At 38.8% G+C, this 24,503-nt stretch overlaps 1 protein-coding gene across 3 annotated transcripts in view; it reads right to left on the reverse strand.

The window, feature by feature from the left end:
- Positions 1-24,503, reverse strand: part of Mid2 (midline 2) — a 96,989-nt gene that overhangs the window by 9,682 nt on the left and 62,804 nt on the right. For 2 of the 3 annotated variants that reach the window (XM_035449971.1, XM_027433598.2), the window contains 4 exons: positions 17,947-18,054; positions 16,200-16,348; positions 8,210-8,337; positions 6,817-7,050 (listed from right to left, as the gene is read on the reverse strand). In XM_035449971.1, the coding sequence (XP_035305862.1) occupies positions 6,817-7,050; positions 8,210-8,337; positions 16,200-16,348; positions 17,947-18,054 (619 nt within the window). The remainder of the gene's footprint in view (positions 1-6,816; positions 7,051-8,209; positions 8,338-16,199; positions 16,349-17,946; positions 18,055-24,503) is intronic. The other variant, XM_027433599.2, reaches the window with a different exon arrangement.

Here is a 24,503-nt window from a genome sequence, read left to right on the forward strand (position 1 = left end):
ATATAAGTGCACAAAGTGTACGCAGCACCCACAGAGTCTAGAAGGGAGTGTCAGATCCCCTGGAACTGGACTCACAGACAGTTGTGAGCTGCCATATGAGTGCTGGAAAATTATTCGGGGTCCTCAGTTAACAATAGCTGGTACTCTTAATCACTAAGCTGTCTCTCCAACCCAAACAAAGTACAGATTTCAAGATTTGAGACAGGACATTACCATGGAGCCCAGGCTAGCCTGAATTCCCTATATAGACTAGGCTGTCCTCAAATTCACGATCATTCAACCTCAGCCTTAGCCTCCCTAAATATGCCAAGATGTCTGAGGCTAAAAATAGTCCTTTTTCCATGCTATTCCCTAAACAGTAAGATAACTATTTACAGAATTTATACTTTAAGAGGAAATATAGTCTAGAAATGATTTAAAGTATACAGGAAGATGGCTATAGATTATATGCAAATACTACACCATTTTATGTAGGGATTTGAGCCTTGACAGATTCTGGGATCCTCAAAAGGTCATGTAACCAATCCCACATAGATTCTAGCAGGCAATTATACATGTTTCCAATTTTGCATATAGATGTACACATATGTAGATTATGTACATATGGATATGTGGTGGTTTTAATAAGAATGCTTCCCATAGGCTCAGAAGCTTGAATACTTAGTCCCTCATTGGTAGCACTGTGTGGATAGGTTTAGGAGGTATGATTGGAAGAAGTGTGTCACTGGAGTTTTTAAAAGCCATGTGTCATTCATAGTTCATTCTTTCTGCTTCCTGTTTCCGTTCAAGATGTGAGTTATCAGCCCGATGTTCCTGCTACTATGCCTTAGCTATGCCATCATAGACTCCAAGCCACTGGAATCATAAGCCCAAATAAACTCTTCTTCTGTAAGTTGCTATTGTCATGATGCTTTATCACAGCAACAGAAGGGTAATAATTTAGTATAGTGTGTGTGTGTGTGTGTACACTAAGGCTTTAGTTTCTAATATCACTGTCCTACTAAAAGTAACCAAGGCTCCCAGGAAAACAGGTGACTTGAAGGTTTGGGCAGGATAAAGTTAAAATGAGTCTACAATATTTTTGTTTGGCCAGAAAGCAAAACAATATGCTCACAGGAAAATATCATACAAACCACGGAATTGCCTTGAAAGGCTCTCACTGATTAAATCTGGGACATTTACACAAGAAAAATGAAGGTACTAAAAAATTCTAAATCATTGATGAAAATGCATCCACATGTCTCTACTGATGAATAAAATAAAAATATGAAATAGGAAGAGGCTCTTGCTACACAGAAGAATATTGAGTAACAATTTATAAGTGTGGGAAAGAGTGCTCAGCTGGAAAACTGTCATTTCACAACCATCGTATAAACACTGTATGGAACAAAAATCATCAATTGATGCCCAATAGGGGGTAAGAATGAGGTGACATGGGTTTGATGAAGAAGCAGGATGTTTTTATGGTTTCAAAGCATCACCATACAGACTGCTTCTTGGTAGCAGAAAAAAACAGAAATACATAATTTTAAAATGTCAGGTAACATTGGTCAGGTAATCAAAATTAGCACTAAGAATGTAATGTAAATGGACACTGCATGCATCCAGATATGATATCCTAAGAAGTATACTGTTACTGTTATATTCTATCATCTATGCATTATTACAGTAAGGAATGCATGACCTGAATATAAACTGTGAGGAAGTATCAGATAAACTCAAGTTAAGAATAAGACAGGGAGCCAGGCATTGGTGGCACACGCCTTTAATCTCAGCACTCGGGAGGTAGAGGCAGGCGGATCTCTGTGAGTTCGAGGCCAGCCTGGTCTCCAGAGTGAGTGCCAGGATAGGCTCCAAAGCTACACAGAGAAACCCTGTCTCGAAAAACAAAAACAAAAACAAAAAAAGAATAAGACAGGGTCTTCCTATGTAGCCTAGGCTGGTCCTAGACTGTAATCTTCCTGCCTGGAATTATTGATGTGTACCACCACACCTAGAAAATAGGCATTGTTTTAAATGGTAAAGATTATCAATGATAAAGGAGGGCTGAGGAAATCTACTGGGCTAAAGAAAACCAAATATATGATAATTAAATGTAATGCTAAAGACTAGATTAACAAGGTCAATGCTGTGCTCTTTATCTATTATAATGAATATTACTGAATTGTCAAACATTGAATACAAATGTTGAGTTATATAAAAGTATTATGTGGTTGTTAATTTTTTTTTTGAGACAGAATCTCACTATGTAGCCCAGGCTGGCTTTGAACTCATAGAGATCCACGTGCTTCTGATATTAAATTTCTTACAGTTGACAGATGTATAAAGGATTAGGGAACTTTGTAGAAAAAAGGGCAGAAATAATGTAAGAGTCAGAAGCTAGAGAGCAAAGCTGTGACTCGTCATCTTCTGGGCAAGACTCAACTAGTGTACTCAGAACTCATAGCAAGTATGGATGCAGCCACTGAGTCTGCATAAGAATGGACCAGTGAGAGCTCATGACTCTCTGTAACACCAGTTCTAGGGAATTTCATGCTTTCTTCTGGCCTCACAAACACCAGGGATGGTGCTCATGTATATGTTCAGGCTATCACTCATATACATATAAACTTAAATAAATAAACAAACCCCAAAACAAAACAAAAAAGAGTGGACCTACCACCAGTCAAGAATGGATGGAAGAAGGGTTCAGGAACATTACCCTTCACTGATAAATTATTTGATACTGCTAGATTCAGGGAGACAGGTAATCATTGCCTTAAGGTAGACACTCACTAAAGCACCCGCAGGGCTTAGATGGACAGTTCCAATCTAATGGTCATACAGATAGCTCTGATTAAACAAAATCAAAAGTTATGATTCTGGGAAAGGTCCTCATCAGGATGAAGGGAGTTATGTTCACATATATTTTTATTTATCTCTATAAACTTAGGAATGGTATTGAGGGAGATATTTCCTTATAAGAAATCTACATTGAAGAATTTAGGGGTTAAAAGAAGTAATGGATGCAAATTACTCTCTGACGGTTCCAAAAATGGAGATAATGCTAACAGATGAAAAAGCAAAATATTAACAGCAAGCAAATATGGGTAATAAGTACAGGGTGTTCTTTGTACTGGTATTGCATTTTTTCTTTAATTTTGAAATCATTCTCTCTGTGTGTGTGTGTGTGTGTGTGTGTGTGTGTGTGTGTGTGTGTGGGACAGAAGACAAACCTGGGCACTATCTCAGGCACTATCTTTTTTTTTTCTGACATAGAGTCTCACTGGCTTGGAACTAATCCAGTAGGCCAGGTTGTCTGGGCAGCAAGCCCCAGGGATTTACTCATTCCAACCCCCCAGCACTGAAATTGTAAGTGTGCTACCATGCTAGGATGCATTTACATAGGTTCTGGGGACTGAACTCAGGTACTCACACTTTACCCACTGAACGATCTCCCTCGATACCATTCCTAAGTTTATAAAGCTAAAAAAAAAAAAAACAATTGTGTAAGTCAGTAAGACTAGGTGTGATGGGCCCTACAAGTGAATTATGGTAATGAAAGCACACTGCTTATTCAAAGGGAAATGCCAAAATATGAAAACTTAACAAACAGGGTGTACATATGTGATGGAGATAACTGCATCAGTGAAAAGTCAATGTGTTACAGACTGCCTGACCAGACAGAGCTTGTATTCAATGTTCTAGTAATGCGAAAAAATACAAAATAAAAATACAAAATAAAAAAAACCTGAACCATAAAGATAATGTAGCAACCAGGAAGACAAACAACTGTTGGAATTCTCATTCAACTAGAGTATGGCCTGAAACCTTACTGAATGTGATCATTTAAATCTTACAAGTGGTAGTAAGAAAGCCCAAATCAAGGGGAAAAGTTAAAAGGAGATAGAGCTACCTCTTTTAGCTTAATTTCAACCAAGATGAAAATTCTGACCAGGTAGGGGGGATACATTCCTATTATTCCTGTATTCTGGGAGTCTGAGGCAGGAGGACTGAGAGGAAAATCAAATGTAGAACCCAGATCTAAGAGGATCTGGGCATGAGGGGATGCAGAGTAAAGGGTAACAAGACAAAATGTAATAGGTATAAATTCTGAAGTGTTGAATGTGAGTTGAGTGGAGATTATGCTTGGGAACCTTCAGTAGTTAATGAGGCTGCCAAAAACGTACAGACAGAGCAACAGGGAAGCGGCTAACACACAAGAAACATAATCCATTAACTGGGGACACACCTGAGTTGATAGAGGGCTTGCCGGGTGTGAAGAGAGCTCTAGATTCCTTCTCCAGCACTACATAAAACCAGATGTGGTAGTACATGCCTACAATCCTAGCACTCATGCAGTGGTGACAGAAGAATCAGAAGTTCAAAGTGATTCTCGGCTACACAGCAGATTCAAGGCCAGCCTGAACTACAAGAGACTCTGCCTTAGATGAGGAAAAAAGACATGATTCATCTATCCTCTGGGGAAGTCAAACCACTTTTGGAGTACTTAGTCACTTTTGACAGAAAGCATATTTTAAAAGCACTTTGACCAACAGAAGATTGTCCATAAAAAGAATACTATGCTGATAGGGTCTGAAAAGCATATTGTACGAGGAGCATCAAAAGAACTAAAACTGTTTAGTCATAAAAGTTTAACTTTAGTTACAAATGGGTTATCTAAAAAAAAAAAACTGAGGAACTCTTATGTGAAAGATGGGATAAGTTTGTTAATGAGGCACAAAAAGATTCATTAAGGAACATCAAGCTTGAAGTCTGGCAGTCAGTCACAGGCTTGGATCTCAACCCCATCATTTTGGAGTTCTGTTCTCACTTGACTTGAGCACCAATTTCTTCACATTTAAAATCTGAATCAATATAATCTCTTTTAGAAGGCTAAGAGCACATGAGGTCTAAATGAGAGACTATGTGTGAAAATGGCAAAGCAGAATGCACACACAGCTTTACTTCTGTCCTTATTATTTACAAGGAGAAACAGGCCTCTTCCAAGGAAGTACTGGAAATAATGTATAGCTATCCAACAATCAAATGGACTGTTTTCATGAAAATGAGCATGCCCTCACTGGCAACATTCAAGCAGAGATGTCTACTTATCTGGTGGAAGAGAAGATTAGGCTAGTTATCTTTGAGGACCCATTCCAATTCTAAGGTGCGATTAACTTTATTATTAGTAGCATCAGTAGCAACTTCTTTAGGCTTTCATTTACGAAGGACTCTATAGCATTGAGAACAGAGGTGATAATTCATAGTTTGTCCACTCTCATACCTATTCTCAACTTCTGGGAGATGATTGCTCTTCCCCTATCAGAAAGGTAAAGGATAGTTCTGATCTTTGACACTGGCTTCCAGAACTTACAGAGGAAACTGGAAGAAGAAACTTGTAGTAAGGCCTTAGAGCTTGTGACTTCATAATCTGAAGAGATGCCCAGGAACATATGGCTACATGATTCAAGTGGCTTAGATTGGAGCTGGATGAGGCAAGTTGTTTTTTTTTTATGTTTTACTCCCAAATATCCCCTTATCCGTCCTCCCCACTACTGTCACAAAACAGAATTCTGCCCATGACTTGTCACCAAATAGGAAAAGAAAGCCTATAAGGAGGGTTTATTTGAATAAAGTCTATTCATGTTGGTCTGTGAAGATAAACATAAATGAAAAGTGCAAAGTAAAAGAAAATATTAATTTGTAGCTTTGCAAATGCAACTGCTTGAATTCAGCTTTGATCCTGTTGTGGGATATTTGTACACTGTGTGGAGATATATTGTTGTGATTGGCTTAATAAAGAGCTGAACGGCCAATAGAGAGGCAGGAGGTATAGGTGGGACTTCTGGTCAGAGAGAAGGAGGAAGAGATAATAGGGGTTTGGGAGACCCAGAGAGGAAACAGGAGGTTCAAGATGGAAGAGAGGTAACGCCACGTGATAGAACATAGATTAATAAAATATGGGTTAATTTAAGTCATAAGAACTAGTTGAGAACAAGCCTAAGTTAAAGGCCAAGATTTCATAATTATTAAATAATAAATCTCCATGTCATTATTTGAGAGCTGGCTGGTGGGACAGAAAAAGTCATTACTGTTTCCATTGCTTGCTCTCACCCCAACCCCCTCCTTCCCATGAACTGAGGGGACCTTTCTGCTTAATGCCTACCGAGGGCAATCAATCAGTTCAGTTCCTATTATGCCTGGTCTTGCTCCAGTTCAGCAGAAGGTGAAACCATCTTAACATGTGGGCCGAAGAATAAATAGCCTTTTAAACATCTTTATCTATGACCCACTGATACAGCCTTTTGTTTTGCTTTCTGACACAGGCCTTGAAATTGCAATTCTACTATCTCCACCTCCTTTGTGTTGGGATTATCAGCATGAGCCAGTGTAGCTGGCTGTTCCATGATTTTATATTTACTGAAATTCTTTATGGAAATACAGAAGTGCTAAAGAGATGAATGACAGGGGCAGAAGGCTGATCTACATGTTCATCAACACAAGTAGGTATGATAAAGGAAGTGATGGTCTGCGAACATAATTTTATGATGATAATAAAGTGGAAGGAGACTCAGAGAGAGAGAGGTTCCCACACATGGAATGATGGTGACTTAGCTACCCAGGAACAGATATGAAGCAGCACTTTGGATCATGGTATGGATTGAGAAAAGGCTATGGATTACATAAACCATGATGGCTGATCCCAGTAACTACCCAGCAAGAAAATATACAAGTGGCTTGTCGCCATCAGTAATGTTTTACAATACCCTGGGGAGCTTACACTGTCTATGAAAATCTATACTAAACAACCTCACATGTCTTACAAACACTTGCCTCGTGGCGCACCGGCCAATCTTGAGCAGCTTACTGCTTCCTTACATTTCCTTATCTCTGGCCACAGGCCCCAACTACACCATGACTTACTGATGAAGTTAGCCTGGCCAGTGAATATGGTGTACTGAAGCTCATAGGAGCTGATGCTGAACTCATCGTCCGAGATCCAGTGCACTGTAATCGTGTCATGGGAGGCAGTACAGAGTTCTTCTCGGATAGATGGTGGGTTTGGGGCTGAAAAAAAAAAAAGACGTAAAGAAAATGGTAAGGAAATACCTTGTCTCTTCAGAACAGGTAGTTTTTGTTTCTTGTAATTTTTTTTCAGTCATGGGGATTAAGCCCATACTAGACAAGCACAGTACCATTGAGCAACACCCCCAGCTCTGGAGAAATTATCTTAACAGACAAACTTTGGCAAGAACCATGCAGACTGAAGCAATGTGCTGAGACCACCAGCCACTTTAGTAGCAAATATATAAGACTAAGTAATTGCGAGGATTTCTCCACTTTTCTAGAATGCCCGTAAAAACACGCACATAGATAGCAAAGCAAAATACTGCTTTCTTGTTGCATGGAATTCAACCTATTTTTATTTCAAAATAATCTTTTCCTAGATGTTTGACAGTATTTAAAATGCAAATTGATAAGAATTTCCCACTGTAAAATGGGCATTACCATATAGACTTGTTACAAACATTAATGATACAACATTAATATGTACTGTCTGGAATGAAGTAGATAACAAGTAACAGTTGCATTGGTATAACAATATAGCTACAAATAATAAAGTTACTGTGCCTAGATTGTTCTCAAGAAATGACCACTGAGTAATCCAGAAAGTAGCTAGCATTCTTAACAAGCTGATTTCATCCTTTACTTTCTTTGTATTCTTCATGGGTATTTATTAGTCTTTATTTCAATCAGTTTAACAATTATAGGCTGTCACTTCTGACACCTATTTGTTACATAAAAAATTTATCTGAAAAACTAAACCTGAGTCCTAACAGCTCAGGGAAATAACGTGATACTTTGAAAGAAATGAATTTGACAAATTTGTTTTGATAAAACTCTCTTTTTTTTGCTGCTACTGTGGTCTGCACTATATGAAATATTGGTCAAGGTCTCTACCAATGAGCCACAGTGCCCCAGACGTCCACTTTTCTTTTATGTAACATGAACTAAAATATATTGTTTTTCTAAAACAGTACATGTGGCCCATAACCATACCAAACCTAAACATACCTATCTTTTCTAAAAAGGTTATGTACATCTGTTATGTAAAGGCTTATTTAAAAAATTCTCATCGTAAATCTTTCCTTTTTCAGCTTACTTTAGACTAAAAAGGTACAAAAAGAAAAAATAAAAAGGGAAGGAAAGCACAGTACATTCACACCTGTTAAATAGTCTAGCCCCTCCAATAGTTTCTTTTCTCTAGAAAAATCTAAAGCAAAGTTTTCAAAGGCATCATTAAAATTGATGTCTGGAATCAGAACTTGAGAAGATGCAGTTGCCATAGCGACCCTGAAAAGGAAAAAAAAATATCAATATACATCAAAATAGGCTTGGAACCTGCATCTAGTGTTTGATTTCTGGTTTAACGAGGTAAAAATAAATCACTTGTAAGTGAAAATACCATATCTCTGCCTTTCCAAGGGAAACAGTTTCAATTTTAATCATAAGGAACCAATTAAGACTTATACCATATTTATACACATATGTTCACCCCTCAAACACACTCCTCCATCCTGTCTTAATTTTGAGAAGTAAATACAGGATTTTTTCCCCTCTGCATCATTTTCCATCTGGCAGGCAGCATCAAAGTAGACCTCTGCTGGCTTAGTAAGAGCAGTTTAAGATTGTTTTTCTACATCTCTTTTGTCATGTTAACTAACAAACTAAAATGCTGGATTAATGCCTTCCCATTAATACTATTCATTATTTTATCTTTTATAATATTTATATTTCGTTATTCTCTGGTTGCATAATACTGTGATAATTTTATGTCCCAAACTAATTCTTTCCTTCTTTCCCATTTATTTATTTATTTATTTGAGGTAGGGTTTCATGTATCCCAGGTGAGTCTTGAAATTGCTACACAGCCAAGAATACCCTTGGATTCCTGATTCTCCTGCTTCTATCTCCTGAGGGTTGGGAAGATGGGCATGTGCCAATTTAAGATGTGCTGGGGATTCAACCCAAGGCTTTGTGGATGCTAGGCAAACACTCTGTCAACTGAGCTGCATCCTTCGAGTTATCTCCCCAATCACTTTTTTTTGTTGTTTTTTGAGACAGGGTTTCTCTGTGGCTTTGGAGGCTGTCCTGGAACTAGCTCTTGTAGACCAGGCCAGTCTCCGCCTGCCTCTGCCTCTGCCTCTGCCTCCCGAGCGCTGGGATTAAAGGCATGCACCAGCAACGCCTGGCCTCCCCAATCACTTTTAAGAGATACAGCAAAAAGGATCCTATTTTGTACCACTTATACCTTCTTCTATAGTCCCTAAAAGTGTTAGACACATAGTGAATAAATATATGTTGAATGAGTAACTGAATGACTTACAACAACATGATGCTAATGTTTATGGAATGACACACACATATATATATATATATATATATATATATATGTGTGTGTGTGTGTGTGTGTGTGTGTGTGTGTGTGTGTGTGTGTGTGTATGGCACTAGGCATGAAAATTTACATAAATTATCTAATTTTCTCCTTACCACAATGTTATGTTATTTCCATTTTGTTAGTGAGGAAGCATGCACATTTAAAAGCTAAGGAAGCTGCCAAGATCACACACAATAGTAAAAGTCAAAATTTAATTGAATCCATCTCCATTTGATTCTAAACTCTCTTTCCATAACTATTTATTTACTCCTAATTTTAAGTCTACATTTTATATATGTTAGCAATTGTTATAATCCCATAATTAATCAGACTTATCTGGGGGAGCTTTTACAAAAATAGTCAGATTTCAGTCCTGTATCAGACCTTCTGAATGAGAGTCAATAAAGATCCTTGTGCATACATATGGCAAGATGGAAGAAAACATTACCTTGGAAACACTATGCAGGTTCTAGTGGACAGAAGAGGCATGGAGTAGTGTAAAATCAGAACAGATTTTTTTGTTTGTTTTTTCAAGACAGGGTTATTCTGCATCTTTGAAGCCTGTCCTAGAACTTGCTCTGTAGACCAAGCTGGTCTCACAGAGATCCACTTGCCTCTGCCTCCTAAGTGCTGGGATCAAAGGTGTGGGCCACTATGCCTGACTAGAAATTACTTTTAAGCCATGACCTACATGATGAATACTTAATAAAAGGCTAAATGTGTCCCCCTCTTGCTTAAATGGTAGAGAATGAACAAAATTACGTAGGGTATTTTATGCTGTTTTAGCTTAAACCTTCAACCTGAGAATAATGGGAGCCACTGGAGCAATTTAGATAAAGGAGTGCTGTGTATACATTTCTGTTTGAACAGTTGTAAAGCTTTAGTGGAGGGAAGTCAATCATATCTTAGGACTTCATAGGAAGTCCCCTAGAAATAAGCAGGAAGTGAAGTAGTGATGAGGCAGGATAGTGGTGCAGGAAAAATAAGGAAGGGGATGTCTGCCGTGAGCCTTCAACTGTTAAGGAATCTCACAATAATTACCATATTTACAATAAAAGGCATGTCTTAACAGCCTTGAATAACCTGTAGAAGCCCTGGTTTTGCCTTATCAGGTTGCAATCTTACTCAAGGTCCCTACAAAGCCGTTCTATTATTTCACTTATCAAAAAGGAAGAGACAGGAAAGGTGTTTCAAAAAATACCTCAAGTCATATCATTTCAAAGGCCTCTACAACCTTATATTCTGCCACTGCTAAAGCATTCAAGGGTGATGCTTTCTTGAGAAGCCCAAACTCATGTATTTGGGTTGCATCCTTTCCCATAGCACCTTTCTTTCTGTTAACACCCATGTTCAAATCTATGTTGAACTTTCTTCCTAATACACTCCAATTCTGCTTCATAGTGACTCAGCCTGAAATTCCTTTTGTAGTCAAGAACCTTGACTTCACTTGAGTGGAGGTCTCTGAAAAGAATTCCTCAGACTGCTGCTGCAGGTGGGAGTATAGTGCTGTGTGTCTCCTGCCCGAAACCACTGTTTATGGCAGGCACAAGAGTGTAAACAAACTGAAAGGGAGTAGAGGACTTATTAAGCAGTCAAAAATCCCTGGGTTCAATCCTCTAATTTGCTGCACACACACACACACACACACACACACACACACACACACACACACACACACACCTGAAAAGATTGGTTCAAAAAACATGAAACCAATCTGGCCAGTGAAATGGTCAGTGGGTAAAGGTGTTTGTCACCAAGCCTGACTACCTGAGTTTGATCTCCAGAACTCACATTGTGAAAGGAGAGAATGAATTCTCATAAATTGTTTGCTGATCTCACACATGTGAGTTTACACACATACCCACAAAGAGACATAAATAAAAGAATGGAAACTAAATAAATAAGCACATAGATAGATAGATAGATAGATAGATAGATAGATAGATAGATAGATAGATAGATAGAAAAAAGAAAAAGAACAACACAAAAACAAGCCAGATGTGGTGGTGCAAACCTGTGATTGCAGAACTCAAGTGGCAGCAGCGGGATTTCTAGGATTTAAGGCCAGTCTGGACTACAAAGGGAGCTCTAGGTCAGCCAGACTAATACCCTGTCTCAAAAATAACAGCAGCAAAAGCAGCAGCAATAATAATAATGCCCTATGGAAACAAAGTACTGATAAGATTCAAAGAGCAAGTACAAAGCAGAGCATAGTGGTACACACCTGGAATCCCAGAACTAAGGAGCTGGAGGCAGGAAGACCATGAGTCCCAGGTCAGCCTGGGCTACATAGCAAGATCCTGCCTCCAAAAAACAATCCAAGTACATGAGAAATTGAAGAAATGTAAATTAAGATTAGAAAGCATGTAGATTACAAGTAAAGATAATATAGGAACTTTTACATCTATAGTAAACAATACCTACATGAGGCAAGATTTAAAAAAGACAGGGGACATGAGAAAGACAGAGCCTCTTATTCAGAAATCAGAAGTCTCTTGCCAGAAATGAAGAAAGAATATTAGCACAATTAACAGCTGCTTAGCTTTCTCTCTTCCCAGCTGTAGACATATATTTTTCTAGAATCTCACCAGAAACCCCATTTACACAGAAAAGGCATATATTAAGCCCCTTGTGAGACCACAGCATCTTATGGTTTTACCCATCAGATTAGAACTCAGTCCAAGGCATCTCCAGAGCCACCATATAATCTCAATTCTCAAAAGAGAGAGAAAGAGGGAGTAAAAAGTTCTTTAGCTAGAAAACTTAAGCTGTAAATTGAGAGCCACCACAAGGGTATATATGGTTAATGTTAAGACCATTAATTGTATGTCTCCCTCGTGGAGCCCATATCCACGACTTTAGTATGCCCCATTTTCTATGACTCTATGCTCTGTGTATGTCTTATTTTCTGTGACTCCCTTGAGGAGTTCATATCCATACAAGGGTGTGTTTTTCTCTCTGTAACTCACTTAGGGAAGGCCACATTCATGCTCTTGGGTGTGCCTTTGCTTCCATGGGTGCCTCTTTCTCCTAACCCTTGTGCTTAATGCCCTATATTAAAATCACTTTAACAAAATCTCCAACTCTGCTTCATCATACTGGCTAGTTTTGAAATTCTTTTCTACATCAAAGCCATGACTCTTGGTTTGGTCTGGATTCAGGTCTCTAGTTTAGGAGAATTCCTCAGGCTGCTGAGGATAACAGTATGGAGCTGTATCTCAGTGCTGACAGGCATAATCTTATTGGAACTGAAATAGATATGTTGAAGAGTAACACTGCATATCAAAACAGTTTATAATTACATATTTTTGATACTACTTCATACAAATTTTAAAAGATTTAGTCATCTGTTTGTGTGTGCGCACATGTGTGTGCAGTTGTATGAGCCTATGCATCCATGCAGACACCAGAAGAGGGTGTAGAGTCCTCAGCTATCATTATCCACTTATTCCTTTGAGACAAGATCTCTCCCCAAACCTGAAGCACATGTTTTTCATGTATTCTGGAAGCTAGACAATTCTGCCAATCCTCCTGTCTCTGTACGCCTCAGAGCTGGGGTTACAGGCATAGGTAGGGCACTTATATTGTTGTGTGGGTGGTAGGATCTTAATTCTAGTCTTCCTGATTACACAGCAAGTGCTTTTATCTTATGAAGCATCTGATAAAATTCTTACAAAGCAAATAACTGAGAAGCATGTAATGATAACTACAAATGCACTCAGCATACCATATATAACCTAATTCTCTAACATTGGAGACTAAGTAATATATGTATATAAATTTCATAAGTCATTGAAAATAAAGTTTTTAATGATAAAGGAGAAAGTGTGATCTATTATTTCAAACGTTAACTATAATAGAGTATATACAGTATTATCTTACATTTGTGAAGAGAGAAAGAGAGAAAGAGAAAGAGAGGGAGAGAGAGAAAGCGAGTGTGTGTGTGTGTGTGTGTGTGTGTGTGTGTGTGTGTGTGTGTGTGTGTGAGTGTGTGTGTGTGTGTATGTGAGTGTGTGTGTGATACAATACTATATTCCTAAACATTAGTAGTGGCTGGAAGGTTAAGAATGTGTTAAAAGTGACAATATGGGGTGTTGGAGCTTTCTGTAGTCTCACAGCAGTCTTTCAAAACATTTATCATCATACAAACTAATATAGAAAGTGTTGGAGGGGCATGTCTCCCAGCTAAAATTTCATTGTATCTGAAGTGATAGTACCTTAATACAATACAATGAATACGAATAAGGATGAATTTCAGATTCTATGGATACTAGAGAAAAAGATATTTATATTGAGTAGATGATTCTCAAGTGATATCATGTAGTCAGCCATCTATTACATGCACTGGAGCCCATGGAAAGATTTACACAGAGATTTGAGAACCATCAACATAGCATTTGATCATAATTAAATGGTAATTGAAGACTTAAAAGCTAATGGATTTGTAAGGAAAATTGTGTGCAGGGAGAAGAGACTTTCCTAATATTGAATCAGGAAGAACAGCTGCTCTTGATGGCAAAAAAGAAAAGGAAAGGAAATAAAGGAAATGAAAGAAAAGCAGACAGGTAATGGGGATTTTTATGACAGACAAACGCAGTCAGTAGGGATACATGCTACTGAGAAACCAGTAAGATGAAAGGGAAAGATGAAACAAAGGACCATCTTTTATATTTAGCAACAAGGTCTTCTTTTGGTGACCTTGAAAAGAACACTTTCAATAATGTTAAGGTGGGAGAAAACATTTCAGAGGCCTGCAGGCTAAGGACAGTTAAATATAGTGGCTTAAATAGATATTTCTTTTCTGCTTTCCCAAAATCCCACTGGAAGGAAAAAGAATAAAAATGGCCTAAACCCACAAAGACAAAGAGAATGAAACAAATGGATGCCAGCAACTAAGAGATTGTCAACAAATGTCTGGAAGCTAGAAAGGGACAGATGTGCAGTAACCAACAACAGACCAGAGAATGCTGCATTAGGAAGCCAGCAACATCGAGCTCATTTAGTGACACAAAGTTGAAAGTTTGCATGAAGAATAGCAAGAGCCACAGATCCGCTCAGCCTGCCCTTTCCTCAGCCTGGCAGGAGATGTGAGGTTCACTTCGGCACAGTTTTGACATTTTACAAAAAAAAAGTCTGGAATGTCTCGTGTCTCCTTCCCTGCTTGGCCCCTAGAATGCTGACAAGCAGGGCCTATAAGCCTGCCCATCCCATATGCACTGCCCACCAAAAGCAGGAGGGTGCAGGGTTCCTTTCAAGGGAAACAATCCCAAAAGAGAATACCTATAGTACTGACAGTTGAGATCCAACAATAAAAAGCTGGCACTCTGTCTCATAATCCTACAGCAAAGTTCACCAAGCAACAAATTGCCCCCCGCCCCCTCATAACTTCTCAGCACCTTTCAGAGCTGAAATTTAAAAGGGAAGTCAAAAGTTTACCAGGTATTCGGGGAAGTACAGAAGGCAATGAAACAGCTCAGGCAGGAGAGGAGATATTATACAGACACATGTGCCTCTTCCTTTGGCTATCAGAGGACTGAAACAATGAATCCCAAAGAATTATCATTTCCCCAAGAATCCCATGATGGGGATAGGGAAATGCTTAAGAAAGGGTGGCTGAAGACATAAATCACAAAGTCCAAATAAGCTTAGAGCAAAATAGAGATAAGAGGTCACTTGTAAAAAATAGGGAAGTAAGGAAGTATATGATTCAAGACTTGGAGGTCTCAATAAAGTTGAAGAAAAGATGTATTTGAATTTAAAAAGATGTTATGGTTAGAAAATGTGATGCTTTCTCTTATAATCATGTGATTCTGAGTGATGATGATGAAGTGTGGTCCAGGGAGTGAATCCCAGATGGGAGTCTCTGGAAAAGAAGATATCAAGGAGGGTGGAAGGCTAGATGGTTACAGTATTACATGGGTTAGTTGTCTGAGTGAACTTATCCAGAATGATGACAGTACCAATAGGAAGAAGATCATGAGCTTAAAAACCAGTCTTTAATGAATGAGAGGGAAATATGTAAAGACCATATCTGGCCTAATGGTCTCCTGTAGCCCCTTGAAGAATTTGTGGCTGTACTGGACAATGATTTACTTTAGAGCATTGACTCTAATAGATAGATAGACTATTAATGATCCCTAGATAGACTAATGATTCATGAGTTCTCAGACACTCTCAAACAACGTTCATGGCAGTCATTTTCAAAGGACCAAATGATTAAACAAAAGCCAAAGAATTACTGTTCTAAGGAAATTATGCAAGAAAAACCTAAGTGAAACAATAAAAACTGTACATACACCCATGCACATACAGACAACAATAAGTGCACTCAATGGTTTTAGAAAAAAGACAACACACGAAGTAGGGAGGGAAACAGGATGAGGGAATAGGAGAGGAACTGGAGGCAAGGGAATAGGGGTGATTTTGATTTTGAAAAAAGTACATAGACTTAGCAAAGGCACATCCTATCAATGTAATCCAGAGTTTCTCTTCCCATATACCACAACTATAACAGATTGCTCAAGACCTAGCAGGAAGCTTAAGGCAAAAGGTAGCCCTATACTTGGCTATATATTAAAATAACTGACAGGCAGCAAAGACAGAGAAAGGGGTCCAGAAATCTGCAGGGTAATTTATCATGGAGGCTCAATAATTACCTAGCTGGTAAAAATCTTCAGGTGGCAACTACTGTACAATGGCTGGAGAGAATTAAGTGACTTTGAAGCAGCCCCTTTTCACAAGATCAGACATTTGAAAAGAATATAAGGAGCACATATACCTCTCAGCGATATTTCTTGCAGAATGAAGAAACCGGGCTTGGTCATTTTCTTTCAGGATGTGCTCAGCTTGGTTGATGAGGACTGTTGACCGTTCAAGACACTGGCGGCAATTAGCAACCTGCTGTGCCAATTTTCTCAGTTTCATAACCTTAAAAGATGGGTAAGAGAAAAGATGAGATAAAGCATACTGTGCTTAATTAAAAACAATAAAATAACAAGAAGGAGATCTGCCCCCGTGATTCTAAAAGTATGGGTTATTAGTATCCCAGGGCCCCTGCATCAACTGCTCACCTCATCCTGGCTGCCAAGTCTCTTGCCCAATCTATAACCTGATTATTTACTTTGCACTCAGCTATTTCTCTGTTATCTACTTTCTCTTTGTATTAATAGCATTGTTCTGGTTATACAAGCAATGCATGTTAATTATAAAAATCTTGAATACAAAAAGAAATTCTACCACCAATGACTGTTGTTTACATCATATTGGCAATATATTTTTGTACACGTTTAACCAAATTACCTCATTGTTATTTATAAGTAGCTGTGTTTACCTGATTATATTTCTCTAAGTATCTTTATACCTACCACAATGTATTCTTGGAAACTTCAGTTCATGTTAGCTGGAACCACCCAGCATGGCACAAAGTATTGGTCATCAAATGAGGTACTTGCAACTTTTCCCATTGTACCCACAGTACAGACCTATAATCACTATCATTAACCAGCAGGCCAACAAGCCTAAAAACATACAGAGGCTGCATGGAGACTCTCACCTGACCTCTTTAACCCTTACTCATCTGTTCCCTGCTTCAAAATCTACAGTTCTTTGACTCTTTTCTCTTTCTTTCCTCTATTATATATAAAAAGTTAAACAATGCTATTTTCTCTCTAGCAATTATTATGCTTTTCCTTTCCATATGTTCTATCACTAGTCTGGTTTCCATCTTGCAGAACTCATACCAGAAATCAGTGTATGTCTCCAAACTTGCTTTTCTGGCTTCAGTATCATCATGCTCTGATCTACCATGCACACCTCTACCACAGCAGATTGCATCCTTCATATAGAATCACAATAGTTTCGCAACACATTTGTAAGCCCAAAGCAGTCAAGATGGCAGTCACATTTCTTCTATAATCCCAACCCATGTTTCTACCATTATTTCTCTGTTTTTATTACCATATAATATGGGGGAGGGAAGAGTTTAGTGGTTAAGAGCAATGATTACTCTTCCAGAAGACCTAGGTTCTATTCTCAGCACCCACATGCTGGCCTACTACTGACCTTAACTCCAGTCTCAAGAGATCCAGTGGCCTTCTCTGGCCTACAAGGGCACTTCATGCACACGACACAGACATACATCCAAGCAAAACACCCATACACACAAAAGAATGCTTTAAAAAAATCAAACTGAAAACATGCTAAAGTAAAACATCTAAATCCTAAGTAAATGACCATTCGAGAGAGCACCCTCACACACACACACACACACACACACACACACACACACACACACACGTAACCAACAACATCCAGGTCAACATATAGAATGTTTGCAGCACCCAGAGCTGCCATGGTTTTTTATCAGACTCAGCAAAGAGCAAACATTGCTTCTTGGTATCTTCCTCTATGACCTCATTTCCTTTTGATTTTATGATTTAATTTCAAACTGCAATCATCAGGAATGAACTCCAACTTTTGTAAAAAAGTCAACTGCACCTTGGCTTCACTGAAGCCCTGTGGCTTACCTTTGTCTCTTTGATTTTGACAGCAATCATTTGCTTCCTCTGCTGGATGATCTCTACCAGCTCGTCACATTCTTCCATAAGTTTTGCCTCATGCATAGCAGTATTCACCTGCGAAGAAAGTCCAAAGAATTATACAGTGATTTTGCCTTTGTCCCCTGCTGGCTCTAAGAGGTTCGGACTGACAGCTAAACATGTTCAACTTCTTCCATACCTCCCCTCCTAGAAGAAGAGTAGAGATGATGATATTAATGACAAAAGGGCATTGACACACCACAGATAGGAAGCTCTCCAGGCCTCTGGTAGGTCATGATGACTAATGGAAGGCTGGGCAGAAGGACAGATGAGAAGGGGGCATGTTATTCCCAATGCAAAAATCCCTTTACTCCAGCAACCTGTCCTCCTGCTGTTCTACCCTGCCTGGGGAGTAGAGGCGGGTTGGCTAGGGGCAGGTGGGATGTTGGGGGGGGGGCAGGAAGAGGGAGAAGGGATTGGCATCTGAAGCAAGCTTGTTCCTAATTTGAACTAATAAAATAAAATAAAAAAAAGAAGGCAAGAAGATCCATGCATCTCAAGGAAGGTAGATTCTCTTCCACGGGCACAATAATATTAAGATTACAGTGCAATGGCATGTTTCTACTGGCTTAAAGTGCTTTCTGTTTTCCTTGTTCCCTTTTGATTTTCAATATGTGAATGTGCAGATCTATTTTCACATGAAGCATATGAATGTGTAGATATTTTTCACATAGTTGTCATAATGTTTTACTCATATTTCTTGGCTTAGAAGGAAATTTCTATCCAATATCTAAATACTTTTCCTATTTTGAGATACTGTCTACATCAAAATCCCTGCTGCAAAGTCAGGGTGGAATTGAATAAAAAGACACTATACATTGTCCTTCCCATGGACAGATCTCTTCATCTCCTCTTCTCTATTACTATTGATAATGGATGAAATGAAGTTCCCAGAAGGTGCTAAAATGAACGCAAGAGATCATGGGACTCCCCAAATGCAATGGGGAAAGAAGAGACAAGGAGCTGACATCTTTGAAGCATTCAATATGCCAAACACTACAGAGAAAAATAGTATTAAATTATCATTATAACTTTTTAAAGAAGAAGCTGGTTTTCTTAACTCACTTCACAAATGAAGAAACAGAGGCTTTGAGAATTTCGCTAACTTGTTCCATATCGAAATGCTAATTAAGTGGCAAAACCATATTTCAAATTGAGCTCTTTTAAATGAACGCCTGGGCTAGCTGAAGAGGAACGCTGGCAGAGGCTGGCAAACAAGGTTCAGTTCCATTTCAGCTGCACATAGAGCAGTGACACAGAGAAGCACAATTATCACAAGAGTCTATTTGAAGACCACTTGAGCAGAGCTCTAGAAAGCTGAGAAATAGACAATAGTTTCCTTGAAAGCATCAAAACGCAAGGAGCTACATTGCTGTGTTAGCTGGGGAGGAGGGGCTGTGCTAGCAGTCACTCTCTCTGTTCAAAATATTCCTCTACCCATTCCAAATTCAGCAATATCCCTGGACCGAGTTATCTCCACTCTACTTCAGGTACCTGCTGGATATTTTTAAATGGCTTTATTCATTACTTTAGAATTCCATATAATGTATTTTGATCATATTGACACTCAACTACTTCCCCTAACTCCTCCCAGCTCCACCCCTATCCTCCTCAACTTCCTGTCTTTTTTCAAAACTTAAAAAAAAGAACCCATTGAGTCCAATTTGTGCTGCCCATATAATCTGAGGTGGGGGCAATCCCCTGGAGTGTGGTCAACCTACCAGGGTCTACATCTTTAAAAAAAAAAAGATGACTGACTCTTTCTGAGAAGGAATCAACTGAACAGTGTTCCTCAGTTCTTGCTGGATAATTATATATTTCTTTTTTAAAGATTTTTTTAAAAAATTATGTGCATGAGTGATTTGCCTTCATGCATATATGTGTACCAGATATGTGCCTGATGCCCTCAGAGGTCAGAAGAGAGTGATGGTTCCTTTGGAACTAGAGTTATAGATGGTTGTGAGCTACCATGTGGCAGTTGGTAACTGAACCCGAGTTTTGACTGTTAGCAGTCAGTAACCACTGAGCCATCTAACCAGGGGGAATACAATGGCAGCAGCTTTTATTTATTCTAAGTAAACAGTCCCTCTGGCCCTTCTCCATTGTTTTTCCCCAGACTCTTCTTCCTTTCCCTAAGTTAGATCTACTTTTCTGAGGTAGACATCATACCATCTCAAGGAACTCTCATTCCTCTGAGAATAAGAGATCTATCTAGTTCTCCCAGGGTCATTGCTTAGAGACCTGGAAACAGCTGCTTCCCATTAAAATTTCTTTTTCAGGCTGCTGCTGGTATAGTAGAGAATGGCACAGTGCCTCATTACTTGTAATTGAGTCCTTAGGCTAACCTTTACAGAACACTCATGGTATGCCAGGCACCACCGTAATCGTTTATATTTAGCACCTTTCAATCCTCCAAAACAATTATTCATGGCAGGTTATCACTATTCCCATTTGAGAGATAAGGAAACATGAGCGCAGAGACATTCAGTGACATGTTCAAGTCTATACAATTAAGAGTGAGAGAGATGAGATTTGGATCCAGGGGTTTCAATTTTAACCATTACACATCCTTCCTCTCTAGGCCACTGTAACAACATCTGTCTTTGGTTTCTGACAATCATTATCCCCTTTGCACTACCCATCTTTATTCTGACATCCCTTTTTCTTTAATCATTTCAGACTTCTTATTGTTACTTTAGAATGCCATGAATTTGTATGCCCTATATGTTTTCCTGAGGTTACCTTTTATTTGAAAAAGGCATGTCCTCATTTATTGAGCAAACTTCTATTTATCTTTCAAAGCCAAATCCAGTAATCATTCCTTCTGTAACTTTTTCTCACTGGTAACTATACAATCAGTCACTATCCCACTTATATTTACATAATATTCCCTAATCAGTAATTCTGCTTACTATTTCGTATCACTGCAATTGCATTAGACTGTTTTCCCCACTTGATCATTAAGTCAGGAGGCAGAGATTATGTTTGCCTATCTCCAGAATAGAGAACGGTACACATAGTACACACTAGGTCAGTATCTGTTGAAGTGAATTGAATGGTAATCCCCGCAAAAGGATCTTTTACTGCTTGTTTGGTATGTCCAGTTGGTTCTCAGTGTTAGTACAAATTCTATATATGCTATCTGAAGATTTCCCTCCATGTCTACTCTCCACCTCTGATTTACTATCTTTTGTCAACAATGCTACTACAGTTACTTGGGTTTAGTAACTTTTCAAAGAAGTATTTTCTTTATTTTTAATTTTGATATTATAATTACATAATTTCCCCCTTCCCTTTCTTCCTTCCTACCTCTTCCATAACTCCTCCCTATTTGCCTTCAAATTCATGGCCTCTTTTTCACTAATTGCTGTATATGCATATATAATCCTAAATACAACCTCATCAATATGTATACTGGTACTGGTATGTTTATTTTCAGGATTCACCATTTGGAGTTAGATAACCAACTGGTGCGCACTTCCCTGGGGAAGACTAATTCTCCCACTCTCAGTATTCCTTAGTTGCTTGTAGTGATTTGTGTAGTGCTGAGGCCTCATGGTCTTCCACCTATCCATCTTGCCATGTTTATTGTTGTCCTTGCTCAGCTCATGTCTAGGCAGTCATATTGGTGAGACTTTATGGGTGTAGCTTCTGAGCTCACTAGGAAACAGTCTCACAGCAAACCTGTCCCTCATAATCCATGTAAATTCTCAACAGTCCCAAAGTCCTTTTCTATTGTCATTTCAATCTCCCTAAAGTTCCTCTCGTAATGAAATGAGGATTTGAGTCAAGTTGGCAATACACTGAATCCTTTATTATCCTTTGCACACTTTTTCAAAAGCCTCTTTAACTAAGCCCTCTGCTCTCAGAATCATTCTCATTGCCATGCAGCCCCATAACTCTTCCTTTGCCTTCATCAAACATTTACTAAGCACCTTTTGTGGGATGCATTCTGCTAAAGGCCCTGCCTTCAAACAATGAGCAATCTAGATGAGGAAGAAGGTAGGGGTGTGTGTGTGTGTGTGTGTGTGTGTGTGTGTGTGTGTGTGTGTGTGTATGAAACCAACCAAAGTAGGATAAGCTAAATACCAACAGAGCCATGCCAAATATACACACAGAAAGCAAACACCACACTCTTAGTGAACAAGTGGAAAAGATACCAAAATGAGATGGAACATACTAAACATTGAGGGAATGTGTTGGCTATTTAACAGTTAAAAAGGAAGGAAATTTCAAACCAAACAATAAGGCTTGAATGAGACACTATGTCAAAAACGTTATTCTTTATGCAATACGATATTCTTGAAAATATTCTTTTTAAAGATTTGTTTTTTTCTTTTTATGTTTGCGTATGTGACTGTGCCTGTATGTGCATGTTGGTGGGAGACCCACAGGGGCCAGAAGAAAATGTAGGAGCTGGAGTCACAGGCAGTTGTGAACTGCCTGACACTATGCTTAGGAACTTAACTCAAGTCTTCTGAAAGAGCAGCAAGCTCTCCTAACCACTGAGCAATCTCTCCACCAAGTATTCTTAAGGAGAAAGAAAGTAAGATGACGGATGTCCTCAGTTAACTTTTTTAATGAAGAAGAAGTACCACTGGTTCTGCTGGGCTAATAACAAACTTAAAGATGACTTAGGAACTTATTGGGGGTGTGAACAGGACATATTGAAGATAAGAAACCATCTCATGATGGTTAATCTTCATTGTCAACATGACTGGGTTTAGGATTACCAAGGAAACATAGCTCTCATTGTATTTATGAGGTGTTTCCAGAAAGGCTTAGCTAAAGAAGGAAAAATCAGCCTGGATGCAGGCAGCATCACACCATGGTCTGGGGTCTTAGATTAAATAAGAAAGAGAAAGTGAGCTGACCAGCATTCATCTGTCTCTGCTTCTTGACTTCTGACACAATGTGGCCATCTAGTTCACATTCCTGATGCCATTCCTTCTCTGCCACATAGAGTATAACCCCCAACTCAACCAAAATAAACCCTTCTTTACTTCAACTGCTTTCCTCAGGTACTTTGTCACAGTAACAAGACAAGTAACTAATACACTTTCCTTGCTCAAAACTCTTCAATTAAACAACAAGCTCCTTGAGGACAGACTTTCCACTTTGTTCCTTCCTCTGTACTTGGAACAGTGCCTTGTACAAAATGAATACTTACAGAACATTTGTTGATAGAATTGGCTGAGTAAAATAGAAAACAAGAAGGCCAAACTTCAGAAAATATGCCATAGTAAATATATTTTGTTGAGAAAATTTAGGTTGAAGTGTGGGAGTTAAGATAGGAAGGAATTTGAAGCCATTACATCAGAAGAGATTAAAAAAAAAAAAACCAACCAAGCACAACTAGTAGAGCAGAAAGTTGGCTGAAGAGGCCAAATTCCAAATCAAGGCTAAAGCAATGACATTAAAATTCCAAATCAAGGCTAAAGCAATGACATTAAAATGTTTCCATGTCAAGAAGCAGCCCAGAAGAGCAAGGTCTTGAAATGTTTTCCGAACAGGAAAAACTCCAGGGAAAATCTGTCTACATGATGTGAATAAAACAACTCAAATTACTTGGAAGGCATTTGAAAGCCCAATGTTTTGTTGGCAGTTTTATTTGGATATGCAGTAAGGCTATTTCAGTTATATATGAACCCTTAGTTGAAAATAACTCCAGTTATCTCATTAAATGTCTTTGGTAGACTGGTTGGTGTGTGGAAGACTCCAACTCTTTATTTGAACTTTGTTCTTTGTTTTAAGTTAGTGGGCTTGGTTAAATGAATTTTATATAAAGTTTTTACTACATTTTATGTATAAAAATTTATCCCCCTTGGAACCTACAGAGACAGCTGGCCTGAGCTAGTGGGAGCTCATGAACTCTGGGGAACCTGCATGGGGCTGACCTAGGCCCTCTGCATGTGTGTGATAGTTTTATAGCATGATCTGCTTGGGGGCTCCTAGCAGTGGTACCAGGACCTGTCCCTGGTGCATGAGATGACTTTTTGAAACCCATTCCCTATGCTGGGCTGCCTCAACCAACCTTGAGGCAGGAGGAGGAGCTTGGTCCTGCCTCAACTTGATATGCCATGCTTTGTTGACTCCCATGGAGACCTTCCCCTTTCTGAAGAGAGGAGTAATGGATAGGGAGATGTAGATGGGAGATAGGGGAAGGGAACAGGAAGAGAGGAAGGAGGGGAAACTGTGGCTGTTAGGTAAAATAAATTTTAAAAATTAATTAAAAACGAAAAATTTATGAGGTAATATATTATCATGGAAAGAAAAAAAAAGACTAGTGAACCCACGGAGATGGGGACAGATGTGAGTCACCAAGAGGACACCTCACTGTTCTCTATTGTTCAGGCCATGCTCATTCTTCATAGAGAAATTCAGGGATTTGTATTTTTTATGCTTTAATTTGTCCTTAAATTCATACAAATATTATTTTGGAACAAATGACATTTGTAGTGAATGAACAAAAAAGATGTAGATAT

The sequence above is a fragment of the Cricetulus griseus genome, chromosome X (genome assembly GCF_003668045.3).
Source record: "Cricetulus griseus strain 17A/GY chromosome X, alternate assembly CriGri-PICRH-1.0, whole genome shotgun sequence".
Taxonomy (NCBI): Eukaryota; Metazoa; Chordata; class Mammalia; order Rodentia; family Cricetidae; genus Cricetulus; species Cricetulus griseus.